At 40.2% G+C, this 14,693-nt stretch overlaps 1 protein-coding gene across 2 annotated transcripts; it reads right to left on the bottom strand.

The window, feature by feature from the left end:
* Window positions 1-2,417: 2,417 nt before the first annotated feature.
* On the bottom strand, window positions 2,418-9,146 carry LOC118495981 (collagen alpha-1(XXI) chain-like). Of its 2 annotated transcripts, XM_036005818.1 has the most exons (4): window positions 9,034-9,146; window positions 4,904-5,008; window positions 2,845-3,411; window positions 2,418-2,803 (listed from the first exon to the last, which is right to left on the bottom strand). In XM_036005818.1, exons 2-4 carry the CDS (start codon window positions 4,977-4,979, stop codon window positions 2,793-2,795), a joined length of 654 nt encoding a protein of 217 aa, XP_035861711.1. In that variant the 5' UTR covers window positions 4,980-5,008; window positions 9,034-9,146; the 3' UTR covers window positions 2,418-2,792. The 2 variants fall into 2 exon arrangements, with proteins under 2 accessions (XP_035861711.1, XP_035861710.1); XM_036005817.1 differs by lacking the exon at window positions 2,418-2,803 and having other exon boundaries at window positions 2,811-3,411; window positions 9,034-9,145.
* Between the last annotated feature and the right edge of the window lie 5,547 nt (window positions 9,147-14,693).

The raw sequence follows: 14,693 nt of genomic DNA, 5'->3' as shown, positions 1-14,693 counted from the left end.
CCCAGCACTCTCCAATAGATGGTGGTAATGCAACATTTAATGTTACAGATTTCAGACTCAATCTTATCTTATTCCTACATTAACTGCCTTAATGTTCCACTTTCATAAACCAAAACCCGTTGTTTTATTTATTTTTTATTTAGCTTATTTTTTAACTTATTCTTCATGGTTTCTCAGCATTTTATTTTTAGGTCTACCTAAAGATCCTCCCTTTTGGAAATCCATAATCTCTATGATTCCGGTCCATATCCATCCATCTTCATTCCCACAAAAGGCCCTCCCGGCCTCTGTTTTACTCCCTTGTCCTCCCATTTCACACGAAGGACAGTAATACTAGTCCTGGGCTAGTAAACACAGTCGTCACCATGCAGCTTGGATTGTTCCTAGGCACAATCAAAGTTAACCCTTGTGTTGTCCTCGGGTCAAATTTGACACGTTTTCAAAGTTTTTAACGTCAGAAATATGGGTTAAGAAACTAAAAAGAACTTGTATTTATGATTATTTCCATAAAATTTTGGGTCTTTTATTTAATTTTATAGCATTTGAAAAGAATGTTTGAAATGGTTTCAAAACCGTATCCTGACTAAACTTTAACAGTATGTGATCCACTCCACATCCTCTGATCTTAACTCATAGTCAAAATAATTCATAATTTTTTTTTTTTTTTAACAAAACAAATTTTTGTCCATGAAAAAACGTCAGATAAAGCACCAAAAAAGTTAATTTTCAAATTTGACCCGGAAAGACAACAACTTCATGGTCAACGGGAAGATAACACAAGGGTTAACGCCGTTACGTCTCGGACATAAGCGAGAAATCCCTTCTCGTCTTTAGTAGTAAGAGGTTCCCTGTAAACTCTGGGTTCATGAATTCACAGTTACTGACTCACATTCGAGAAATGTAATTTCTCATCATGACAGATGAATATGGAACAAAAACTTTTTACTTATGGATTCCCCAAATTCCGTACCATATTAAAACACGTGTGGCCAATATCATAGACAAGCTGTTTTAAACCGTTTGGTCTTACAGTATCTTGTAATTCAGAATTTACTTCATTTATATTTATATAACTGTCTATATATATATATATATATATATTAGGGGTGGAACGGTACATGTATTCGTATTGAACCGAAACGGTATGGGCGTCTCGGTTCGGTACATGAATTTACACGGAGAATACACGGTATAAAAATAAATAAAACTTGCGTGCAAATGAATTAATTTAATGTCGAACTACTGTTACATAAGCGTTTCTTAGGGACACCTAATCTGTAGCCCCGCCTTAGCTCTGAAGCTCCCAAGCTCCGCCTACATGTCAAGTCGGTCCAGTGAGTCCAGACCAGAGCCATGTCTTTCTCTACCACTCTGGTCCACACGAAGCAAACTAGTCCCTTCCATATACAACCAAAGACGGACGTACTGTAGCTGTATCCCTTCTTGGCTCGACCACAAATGGCTTCCAGGCCCATTTGCTTCGCTGTTAGCTCCGCCGTTAGCTTCGCTGTTTGCTGTTTGCTCCGCTGTTAGCTCTGCTTTTAGCTCCGCCGTTAGCTGTTAGCTCTGCCGTTAGCTTCACTGTTTGCTGTTAGTCTGTGAAGCTAATGCCACAATTCGCCAACTGCTCTGTGTAACTGAAGCTGCTCTTTTAACACCCCTGCTCTGTGCATTCACATATGAGAGCAACGCTTGTCTCCCATATCACACTACTAGCTGATTGTCTTATTTTGTTTACAAGTTCCAGATGGAGTCTGGAGATGATGTGGGTTAGCCTACTTATTGTTTACTGTTTACTTATCTTACTTTATACCCTTCAGGCTGTTGCAGCTAGCTCAAGGGAGAGACTGGATGACACTAGGTGGTACAGCCTGAGACATGCACAATAAAAACAATTGCCTTCTGCATTTTTGTTATGCTTTTCCCTCCATTGTACCAAACCGAACCGTGATGTCTGAACCGAGGTATGAACCGAACCGTGACTTCAGTGTACCGTTCCACCCCTAATATATATATATATATATATATATATATATAATTTAGAATTTTCTGAAAGAAAAAATGGAATGTCAACTTTTCACTGAATTTAGGAGATTATTTCCTTTCGTCTAGATTGGTGTGGAGTCGATCGGTGACCATTCGGCGCCTTTATGCTCCTGTCTTCTAATCCCAATTTTCGTGGAGGCAGTGGAAAGGTGATCAGCCTCTGCACTCTCCACATCCCTGACGGACTCGCACCTGATCCCACTTCTGATACCAAATTGTTGTGGAAAATCTCTTTGGTGGTCAGTGATGAACCTGGAAATTAAGATTGTCTGACACACTGGAGTTATTCATGTTATTTTCTTTATTATTCTTGCAAGTAGAAGGAGACAGTTTAAGTGTGTCAGCGAGACAAAAAAACTCAGGATTTTTATGGGTGAGCATGCAGAGGGAGGGACTGTATTTTTGTCAACTCAGCAATTCTGTACACTTGCTGATTCTGCTTATTTTACTGCTGAGTCTGAGTAGCTTCAGGGAATTGGCCCTTTGCCGGGTACTGCCAAGTACATCAGCTACATGATCTTTAAGATAATTGAGCACTTTTAATGGATCCCTATAACTGATGTATTATTATATAATATAGAAAACAGAGTAAATGTTGAATAGTATGAAAGTAAATGCATATAAAGTCATGAAAATATAAAAAACATGCAGTAATGGATAATATATGAAAGAAATATCACACATCAGTGTGACAGATAAAACCTTTCCACTACAAGTAGCTCCTTCCTCCGAATCTTATGGCGATATCAATGGTGGAAACTTTCGGGGGTTTTGGGGGTCATGGGGAGTCTGTGGGCGGTGGGGATGGGGGAGGGTTTGGGTCATCGCACATGACGTCGAGCACCCTTTGTTTGATAGAGTGCAAAACATCATAGTTCCGCACAGTGAACACCCTCTCTGGGGTGCCAGCAATCTGCAGGAGCTGCAGGACGTGGACGTCTCCAACGCCGATGGCAAATAATGTAATGTTCCGATCCCTGAGAATGTCAGCTGCGTCCTCCACGTCATCAAGAGAATCACCATCTGTGATCACCACCAAAGTTTTGGGGACTTGGTCACGGCTGCCCCGCGACTCATCAAAGTAATTCTTAATGTGATCCAAGGCTCTCCCTAAGTAGGAGTTTCCACCTGTGTAATCCACTTCAAGGATGTGTGTGTTCAAATCCTCCTTATTGTAGTACTTGTTGAGGTAAAACTCATCCTTAGGTTTGTCACTGAACTGGCAAAGTCCAATATGCACCAACTTTTCACCGACTTCAAAGCTGTCGACTAATGCTGCCGTGAAGTTTTTCATGATATTGTGTCCGTCTTGGTTGATGCTGGTAGACCGATCAAGTAGGAAGACAAAATCGCCAGTCTTGCAAGCTGCCAAAGCAAAAAAAAGAGAAAGGCATTTGTCTACATTACAAATACACAAGTGTGCCTTGGAATTATAACTGTATAGCCGGCGTTAATTTGATTGATCAATTTCAGAAGGTCGGTCTTAAAAGACCCTAACATTTGTTGAGCTATGCCGCTGTCCACCAGGAAGAAAATATCTGCAAACTTTTCTGCCAAAGCTGCAAGAAGAAGAAAATTATGAACATTATTACATTGTGTAATAACGCACAATGTAGCGTCCATGCAGAAGGAAGTCCTACAGTCATGCCACAACCCTCCATACTCTGGTCACCTGGGAGAAGCTAAAACCCTCGAGCGTGTGCATCAAAGCCATTGGTATGATATGGGTGGAGATGTTCCATATATATGTATATATATATATATATATATACAGTTTAATACAGTCAAGTCAATATTGTCTGGCTCCTCGCAGCCACCTCTCAAAGTTACAGCTAGTTCGTCATAGTTGAGGAGGGGTCAAATAATTCAGCCTAACTGAACTATCAACCCCAAAAAGATGCATACAAACTTTTATATTTTCAGGTTTTGACAAGAAAAAGCTGACTGTACAAACAATATGGTGCCAAACTCTATTTTTTCAGACTTAACACCACTACTTTTCTCATGTGTAGCAGGTCCAACACCATGAATACCCATTTGCCATTTGTAAACTTCGCCATGTCTCGCCCCTTTCTATGATGGCAGGCTTTGAGTGGGCCATTTGGAACAGGTACACTTTTGTCTTAGTATAAGTTTGAACAAGACTGCGCAGAAACTGACACCTTAACTTCACCTACCCATGCAGATTTTTTCTTGCGTTCTTCAAAAGCCTTACTGGAAATGGTAGTAATCAAGTTGAACTTTTTCACAAAATGGCAATCAAAGTGGACTGCAGATTGTAAGAGTAGTAAACCAAATGTAAAGTAGACCATAAGGGTTAGAGCCAGGGTGGGATAATCAATCAGTCAATTAATCCCTGATTAAGATTCTTAACTTTATAGATCCAAACCATATAAGCAGCCACAGATGCTTTCGGCATTTAAAAAGATAGAAAGATTCTAAAAATCCTGTTCTACACGGCTGCATGTAAACAGGAATGTCCTCTTTCATTAGCCATGTAAACAGCTTAGAGGAATTTTGTCTTTTTCAGAATAAGAGCAAAAAATGGAATATTATGTGCATGTAAACAAATAAATTATGATAAACTAATGGAAGTACTGTATGTTAAATGGATTGCATAGCTCCAAAATCACCAGTTGTGATGTACACAATGGAAGTTACTGTACTTTTTAAAATTCTACATATATTTTCTTCTGTTTTCTACTCATTCATAGTCTGAAATCTCATTCACAATTTTTCTTAAAAATGGAACCCATCAATGTACTTTATTGTCCCAGGGTTCTTTCAAAAGTAAACCATAAATCCCAAACATATACTGTGTTTGACGGCTCATTTACAAACAAACACAATTTCCCACCTGTTCTCTGAGCAGCGAGGCCAGAGAGCAATGCTGCTACGATGAGGCTGAAGACGAAACTGGTTTTTCCCATCATTTTGGGACGGCTTGTGAGTTTCTCCCTTCCTACAACACAGATAGAACAGGAGTTAGTGCAGAACTTCATTTTCTTGGTTCTCATCAGAAACTTGCTACGGGCCATCGGGAAACCCTTACTGTTGAACCCTGAGCATGTAGAACATCTTCTAGTAGAAACCCAAAATACAAGAAAGAACTTCCAAATGAGAATAATATGGGACATTTAAAAACAAGACAACTAAAAAAGGAGGGTAATGTTTTTATGTTATTTCATTTTCTCAGGTTTTGTGTTGATATTAAAACACTTTTACATCCAAATTGATGTCCTCAAAATTCCAACACATCAATACAAAAAAAAAAAAAAAAAAAAAAAAAGAATCCTCCAACATAATATCCTACTGTGAATATCCTTTTTCTTTCTAAGGGCCCACTTTGAATCATCCCAAGCAATTTAAGATTGATATGTTTTTTTGGGCGCGCCAGCTGCCGGAATATTACAGCTATTTTTTTAATTTATTTTTACAGTGTAGATTTGATTCACTTTGAAAAGCTCCAACTAGTTATATGAGCTAAAAATGACCAAATCATCTGTGTACGTAAGGTGATTAATTAGTGAGTCACCAACCTTACAACCTATACCACATGCATTTAAAATCAAAGACAAATCATTCATATACATATTAAAAAGAAAAGGAGACCGAATTCCGCCCTGTATTGCATGTAGTCGGGCCATCCCCTCCTCCTGCGCTCCGTAGCGGACAATGTGGCGGCGAAACAGCGCTGATTAAACATTAACGATGTTTTTTATTAACAGAAACACAAGTTATATATTTTGCCATCATGTCAGTAACAGCGATAGATAAAATAAAATAAAAAATTATATATATATATATATATATATATATATATATAGCCATCCATCTATTCTTAGCAGGAAAATGTCCCCGTCTACTGCCCCCCCTTCATCTTCACAGTACATACTAGAGCAGGGGTGGCCAACCAGTTAGGTATAAAGAGCCACAAAAAAAAACGCACCATAGCAAAAAGCCACACAACACATGCACGTCCACACTACAACAGCAACAGTGTCTTCCAGATCTGATGACAGTCATAATACATAGCAGGTTTCATAGTTTTTTTTCTCACTTAGATTGACTCAGTGGGAAACCTGACAGTCTTTGTTATCCACAATCCTTTTCAGGTCTTGCTTGAACTCGGTTGTGGCCACTCGAAGCAACTCTCTCACTCATCTGTCACTAAAGGGGCTTTCAAACAATCGGATTCAGCAGTGAAAGGGTTAACGAGGAAGGTGATCTGTGGCCGCTGTTTTTCCTCAGGTTGCAGAATCTGTCCTCAAAACTCTGCTGCATTATTTTCCATTTTAAAATAATTGGCAAATGTATTGGCAGATGCATTCAAATGTGTTTTTTTTTTACTTATCTGAAATACTGTATGTTTCAGAAAAGTTAAAAACAACAATCAACCAATGACACAGCCCCCAGCCACACAGTGAGAGCCTCACAGGAGCAGGCAAAGAGCCGCATACGGCTCAAGAGCCACAGGTTGGCCACCCCTGTACTAGAGCCTCTCTCCATATTGCTCTGCATGCACACACATTGTCCATTCGTGTAGCCATAATCACAACGGCGCCCATATTCTAGGAATGTAAGCAGAGATACATCAAGCGGAGTTAAAAAAAAAAAAAAAACAGTATTTGTAAAGTACAAGAGAAAGCATTTATGAATTTGTCCCAGGTGGGCGTGGCCATTTTAGGGAAAACTGGCCCCTCATCACTAGCCGAGTCAAATCCTCAGGTAGGTAGTTAAGCAGAGGAGCCCACATTTTATTGAAAGACCTCTCGTTACCCTTCACAACTGTCTTTCATGAGGGAGGACCCTGAATATTTCCCTATACCATAATGTGACAGTAGGTGGTTTATCATTGATCCAATTAATTAAAATACATTTTCTAGCCAATAATAGCAATTTGTCGCATAGTTTGAACTTTAAACTGGTTAGAGTCACCTCCCTTGAGGGGAGGCCAAGAATGAAAAGGCCTGGGTCCCTCTTAACTTTTGCATGAAAGATGCCCCTTAGTTCCTGTGAAATTGTACCCCAAAATCTTTTTATCAATTTACATTGCCAGAAGTAATGATAATATGTTCCAATCTCTCTATGACACTTGTTACACAAAGGTGAGACCTGACGGTCCATCTTATTTAGTATGTAAGGAGTTATGTGTAGAGGGTGTAATATTTTATACTGTGTCTCTCTCAATCTATTACATGTAAAGGTTGATTTAAATACTTCAATGGTCTCCTGCCAGTCATCCTCAATATACTCTGTGTCGAGATCTTTCTCCCACTTCTATGCAATGCTTATAATATCACCTGGACTAAGAGAGTATAACAATGCATAGAAGGAAGAGGTAAAATGCGTGATGCCTCTCCGGGAAATAAGGAACCTCACATCACTATACATGACTAGATCAGTTGGTGGTGTTTATGGAACAATTATCACTGCTGGATTTAATCTTCACGGTAATGTGGATGATATGGAGTGAAGAAATATGCATGAGGTATCAATACTTGAAAATATTACACGTAATCATTCTTCCCACATGTACTTTCTGCAGTCTGACTTCAGTTCACCACCTCATCATCTGCGTTGCAAATTCCCATTGTCTCGAAAATGTGTGTATGCATGAGTCAGAGTTTGCTTGGAGGACCGTACATTCTCCTGTCAAGTTTGTTTTTCATAAATCACAACCTTTGCGTGGGAAGTGGCGTACGCACATTTTCAGCCACGTTTTGTGCGTATGCCACATTTATAAATGAGACCCCAGAGATGTTCAGCTTCCCCACTTTATCTTTAATAACTGGTACTAGCACAACCGAGAGCATAGAATCAGGTAACTCTCCATGAACAAAAAGACCTGTGTGGCATATAGCCATCAGAGGGCACAGTTTCTTACTGGCATATTAGTTACTTTACTCATTCAAAGGATTATTCTGGTGTTTATTTATTTTTTTGTGATTAACAATTTAAATTTTTTTAACATACAACTTGCAACATGACACAGTAACTACAATATTCCAGACCATGCAACAAAATAGTAACACAAAGCTTCTTAGGAGCCTCCAGAAAGTTCAGCTAATTTTGACATTTTCTAGTATAAACATCCAATCTGGCAAAACGTTTGTATGACATCTTTCCAAACGCAGCCACCCCTAGCCATCACACACACACACACACACACACACACACACACACACACACACACACACACACACACCTTAATTCTTCCATCCTCTTAAAATAATCTATCTGGCTATCATTAAACTAGTTGGGACCCAGCTTCTTATGTGCTTATCTATCCCGCTTATGATCGACCCGTCTTCCAGAAGAAATTATTTCGGGCTGAATGGACCCTGGGTCCCTGCAGTCCCACAAAGGATATCATGTGTTCTGGTGTTGTTTTAGATTTTTCTTATTGTCAAAAAAACCCCTGAAACCACACAACAACACAACAAAATGTGTCAGTCTGCCTCTCAGCTCCAAGCCCATTGGTTCCTACTGAAGATGTCGATCTTTAAAGAAACAACATCCCAAAATAAGTCTCTCTTTTCCAAAATAAATTCATCAGTATCATTAAAGGTGAGTCAGCTCAGTCACATTTCACTAGGGCTGTGCAATTCATCCAATATTGTTTGTGATTTAGACTCCTAATGATCATAAAAAGGAAGTAATCGAGATAAACTATTATTTTGCAAATAAAACTCTTATTCCGTCTTGTCTTCTGGATGAAGAATGAAGAAAAGAAGTTCAAACGGGAAAGAATGAAGGGAAGTTTCACAGTTCCACGTGTTTTCACTGTTGATTTGTTTAATGTTTCACTGATTTTTTAACTTCTAATCCTGATTTCAATATTGACCAAAGTAATTGTGATTATGATTTTCTTTCAGCCAATAAATGTCACCCCTTTAAGTTTACAGATCAAACTTGTAAAATCCACATTGCTGTTACATTTCCATCACTGCACATGTAAGTGAAAAGAAATTCAAAGTTACTTACAGATCTGCTGTGGCATGCGCTCCCTCTGCACCCAAACACAGGAGTCCCACAGTCATGTAGCTGCAGGCTCGTTATCTGGAGGATGAAGAAGAGGAGGAGTAGGAAGAGGAGGAGGAGGAGGGGTAGGACCGAGGCCCCGAGACTCCTCCCTCCACCTCCCACCACATTCTGCAGGAGAAAAACAAGAACATTTTCAATTTGTGTGTGTGTGTGAATCAGAATTGGCAAAAACAAATTTCACAGGAATCTAGCCTGGCCTATTTCTGGCCTGGAGACCAGCCTGAGTTTTCTTCTTTTCCTGGATTAAACATGTAATGATAAAAAATATAATAATATATAATATATATAATAATAAAATAATAATATGACAAACATAGAACATAGAACAACAGGTTAGGTCAATGAGTCACGTTGGTATCATTTGCACGATTAAATACAAGGAGACAAACTTTCCAGTCTGTGTCCGTTTCTTTTTATGCATTTTCCTGTTAGGTCAGTTTGTGTCCTCATAATTAGGAAATAGTTCTTCTGTCGGAACGTTTACGACTCCAATCTATTCCCCTTATGTTGGGGCTTTCAGAGACAAACTGAAACCTACACTGTACATTTACTACTATAAGTTGCCAATGTATTCACTGCTGTCTGCTTTGAACGCATTCACGTCACACTCTCTCTCATGAAGCCTACATGCTAACCACTGAGCTTCCCCGGTCTTAGAACACAAAGATATCCTGCCAGAACGTACTGGATTTGGTACGAAATTCTGAATGTGCATCACGTGACACACACCGGGCTTTCAAGCGGGGAAGCGGAGCTGGTATTGTAACGGAAATGTAATCGAATGGCGACCTCGTGAATCGGACTTGAATCAAATTGGGAAATCATTGGCAAAACTCACAGTCCTAGTGTGGAATATGCATGGTCTTTAGAGCTGCAAAGATTTGTGTGTGTTGGCCACAGAGGAGATATTCTGGGGGATTTCTGGAGAAAAGGTTTCAGCTGTATGCTGGACAGCAGTTGAAGGGGGTACAGCTACAAGTTTTAAGCAAATTCTGAAGAAAGAAAGTGAATTTATTCTGTTAATAGAGACAAGTATGAACATGGAAACTTGAACATTTAACCCTTTTCTACAGATTGGGTCTTATTTTTTTATCATTACAATTATTTATCCTTTTATGAATTAGTTATGATATAAGTCATTGCTGAGATTGATCCTTGATCGGCATCGTTTCTGAGGCTCAATCGTCCTTACAATGAATGAACTTATTACAAAGTGTGAAGTCCCCCAATAAACTTATCTTGGATATTAAATGAAGTCAAAGGAGCACTTCACAAGCTTACAGCTATGCTAACTTTTGATTTACCGTATTTCCTCAAATAAAAACCGGTAGTCAATTAAAAGCCGGGCCTCTGATAGTGGCCGGTGGCGTGGTCAACACGGACAAATAAAGGCCGGTCTCAAATTAAGGCCGGGGAAAAAATAGTGGGAGGCTTTCATATAATATATCAAAATAAAATTCAAGTTCATTGTAATGTACATTTCTACAAATTTAATTTAACAGATTCAACAATATATTCATGCTTTTTTCCACACTTTGTTTTTCTGGGTTATTGTCCTACCGGTATTTTAGTCAATGTGTATGGCTGTATGTGTTAGAGAGAAGACACACCAGCCCGATAATCGGCCGTTGGGCCGTCTGGCGAGGTCGGTGACTCGAGTCTGTTCGGTGTGTTCCGTGCCGTCGGCCGTCCGAGGAGCCGTCGGCCTTCATTTGGGCCGACCCAACATGCTCAGTCGGAGACAGGACAGTCGGGACTCACCCGGAAATGGCGAGCGGATGAGCCTCTCAAAATCTGACGAAAATCTTTTAAACTGACCTTTGTCAATCTGAAATGAAGACAGATTCAGCAACTGCACGGCCTATTTCTCTCTTAAAATGTTTTCAGAAACACGTTTTGGCAGAGAAGAGAGTGATGGACTTTAACAACAAACAAAAACAGTTTTAAAGTATGCAGAGGAAAACTCGGGTGAAAAAGCTGCGAGACATTTCGACATCGACCCCAGGAGAATCCGATACTGGAAGAAACAGAAGGATGGGCTGATAAGATTAGCCGACAAGAGCAGAGCACAGCTAGCTAGCTGGAGGTGGGAGGAAAAAAGTTAGCCTGGAGCTAGACACAAAGCTAGCTAGCTACCGTCTGTAAGGTTAATCAGATACTGCTGTGCAGCAAACCAGCAACTACTGTAGCTATGCTCTTATTGTAATCTACAAGCAATATCGTAGTACCTGTATTTTAAATAAATACCCCGTACATTTACAGGGTTCAAACTGACACAATGGTGGTGTTTGATTAATTCTGACCCAAATTGCTTTGACGCTCTTCTGGATGTTGTTGTATATGGTGAAATTTTTGCAAATGTTTCTTAAAAAATTAATGATCTCTATCCACTGGAACGCTATGGTTTTTCATTTAAAACAGTTTATTTAAAACAATTATACTTATAAAACTGATGGAATTAGAAATAAAGGCCTCCCTCTAATAAAAGCCTGCTTCAAAGCCTGGTACCTTCTGCAGTTCAGGTAAATAAAGGCCCCGGTTTGTATTTGAGGAAATACGGTACTCACTTTGACACTACACTAGCTTTTGATTTACTCACTTTTTCAACAAAACAAAAAGACAGGAACTATATTCTGCTTTCAGTATTTAAAAAGCGATAAAACCAAATAGTCACAAACAAATAGTGTCCAAGGCAGCGACGCGGGAGAACCCCGAGGGTAAATCCCACAATTTACCAGCTTCAACGTTGTTTTCTGTAGGTACGTTTCATGGGGTTAAATTGCTTCCACGTTTCCTTCACTCGCTTTCCTTCAATTGATATCTTTCCTCGCGTCTTAGTCCATCCCACCAAGGAATTTATGGGAGAGTTGCGAGAAAATCCTGCGAGGAGAAAGGAAACAAGGAAATGTGTTTTAGAGGGATGAGACGTCCTTTCCTCTGAAGCGTCACGTGAATTCATCAGCTGTACGGGCGAAGTTAGCAACAGCTTTCAGCTGCACGACTTCCAGGAAGGCTGCTTTCTGCATCCTCGGTCATAGCTCCTCAGAGATCCCTCGTCCATCCTCCATCCTCAGGGTGGGAATAAGAGCTTTGAGACTGCCTTCAGGAAGGAGGGTCAGAACAACTTCCGGTTCAAGTGAGGAGATATCAAATAAGGGACATGACTTTCAGCCAGTGTGTGTGTGTGCGTGCGTATGTGTGTGTGCGCGTGCATCTGTGCGTGCGTGCCACCATGGCAAAATGTGGTACTAGAGACTCCTATTGTAGCGAACTACCACAGAGGCGGTTTTGAGTACTTCATTTTGATCTCAACTACACACCTGTAATGTTTCGTGACTGCATCTTGCATGATGCGACCCTACTGGGGCGACAACATCTGCACGCAGACACCTAACAAACATCTGGCAAAGTACTCAAACTCAACACGTTCTCATTCCCAACTCATCAAATACTGACACCTGGTCTGGACCCCCTTTGCCATAATCTTTCAACGTGCAGGGTTAAACCACTTGGTTAGGAAAAGACCGTGGGTGTGGTTACAAAATGTACGTTAATGTGACACGCGGGACAAGAATGGGACACGAACCCCCGTCTCCTGGGTGAAAGTCCTGTGGTGGCAGACAGCACCGAGTGAGAAAGGAAGGGTTAAACTCACAGGCTGGGTCTGATATCAAGTGAAGGAAACGTGGTCCAGATTTCCACTGAATTTCAGGACACATTTCCCACAAGTAGAGAACATCTTGCATCATTAAGAAAACATTTCTGATGCTTCAGCCAAGTTTCTCTGCCGCCAGTGTGCAGAGTGCAGAGCAAAGAGGCATTGCTGTAGAAACAAAGAAACAAGGAAATGTGTTTTAGAGGGATGAGACGTCCTTTCCTCTGAAGCGTCACATGAATTCATCAGCTGTTTGGGTGAAGTTAGCAACGGCTTTCAGTATATTATTAATAATATACAGTCTTTGTTCTCAATGGCCTACCTGGTTAAATAAAGGTTAAATAAAAAAAATAAAATAAAAAAAAACACTGTTCAAAGGGGGAACATTATTGAAAAAAAGCTTGAGAACCTCTGGTCTAGATTATAGTAGCGGGTATACTGTGTTTGTTCAGTTTGTGGCATAGGTTTAGATATCGGGCAGGATGCAGGGGATATGTCCCCCCAAATAATTAGAAGAGGTATTTGTCCCCCCTCCAAAAAATATGACAGACAAAGAGGACTGCAGGGGGTATGTGTCCCCTTAGTGGTACTCAGGAGGACTGCAGGGGGTACGTGTACCCCTAGGGGTAATCTGGAGGACTGCAGGGGGTACGTGTCCCCCTAGGGGTACTCTGGAGGACTGTAGGGGGTATGTGTCCCCCTAGGGGTACTCTGGAGGACTACAGGGGGTACGTGTACCCCTAGGGGTAATCTGGAGGACTGCAGGGGGTACGTGTCCCCCTAGGGGTACTCTGGAGGACTGTAGGGGGTATGTGTCCCCCTAGGGGTACTTTGGAGGACTGCAGCGGGTACGTGACACTTTTTTGCAAAATGTTTTTCAGTTACAAGGCTGTAGTTACTTCTACTGTCTTTTTTTTCTCCACGTTTGTCGCTTTTCCAAAGTTTTTGACTCTGTTTTTGAAGTTTGTCACCTTTTGTTGAAGGTTTTGTCGTTTGTTTTGACCTATTCTTGCCTTTCTTCCTTACTTTTTTCTACTGTCTTTTTTTTCTTTTAAGTTTTTGACTCTTTTTTCAAGGTTTTTTTCGTTCTTATTTTTAATTTTTTGTCCCTTTTGTCGCCCTAGTGTTGCCTTCCTTCTTTCTACTGTGTTTTTATTACTATTTCCAACCTATTCTTGCCTTACTTCCTTCTTTCTACCATCTTTTTCCAAGGTTTTGTCTCCTTTCTTCATCAGCATTTAAATGTTTTCCAGGTCCAAGGCTGTTGTTTAGTAAATCTATTGCTGACATCGCTGTATTCTTCCTCTTTATAGAGACTTTTTTTACTACCAAACATTATTCGTGCTGGTTAGGGGGTACATGGTTACATACAAGCATGATTCTTTATATTTTTGTCTTACTTTCTTCTCTATTAGCTTTCTCTCACAATGCTGAAAGGGAGTTTATCTCATTCCCACATGAAGAATCTGATTCTAACTAAGTGAGAATCAGAAAGTCTGGAACATAATGTGAGCACTGTTTGTCTGAACAGATAGGGGCTACAAGGTCACCCTAAAACTATCTCTCCTGATACATTTAGTTTTCCCATGCCAGTTGAGATGCAACTGGGGGGGTGAAAGTCGTACAGGGAGGAGGAGGCGAAATGGCTCCAAGATGTCTCTTGTGTTTTTTCTTGATTGTCTTCATGTGTATCAGATTGTCTGTGAGAAATGTAGAGTCATAATAAGCCAAGTGCGTGTGTGCTGTCACTCTGAAGATGTATTTAAGTTCAGTGTTTCTGTTCACTCATTTGAAGAGCTTTTCCACACCTGTGAAATGTGTTCCTCCTATATTTGCAAATATACTTAATAAAATACAAAAAACCTAACTTGGTTTAGTCTTCGACTGTCCTTATTTTGTTTCACCTTCTATTTTTAAAACATCTACACCTGCTGCATCGAAAAAC

Source organism: Sander lucioperca, chromosome 10, assembly GCF_008315115.2.
Source record: "Sander lucioperca isolate FBNREF2018 chromosome 10, SLUC_FBN_1.2, whole genome shotgun sequence".
Classification (NCBI taxonomy): Eukaryota; Metazoa; Chordata; class Actinopteri; order Perciformes; family Percidae; genus Sander; species Sander lucioperca.
This window is presented reverse-complemented; position numbering and strand designations above follow the sequence as displayed.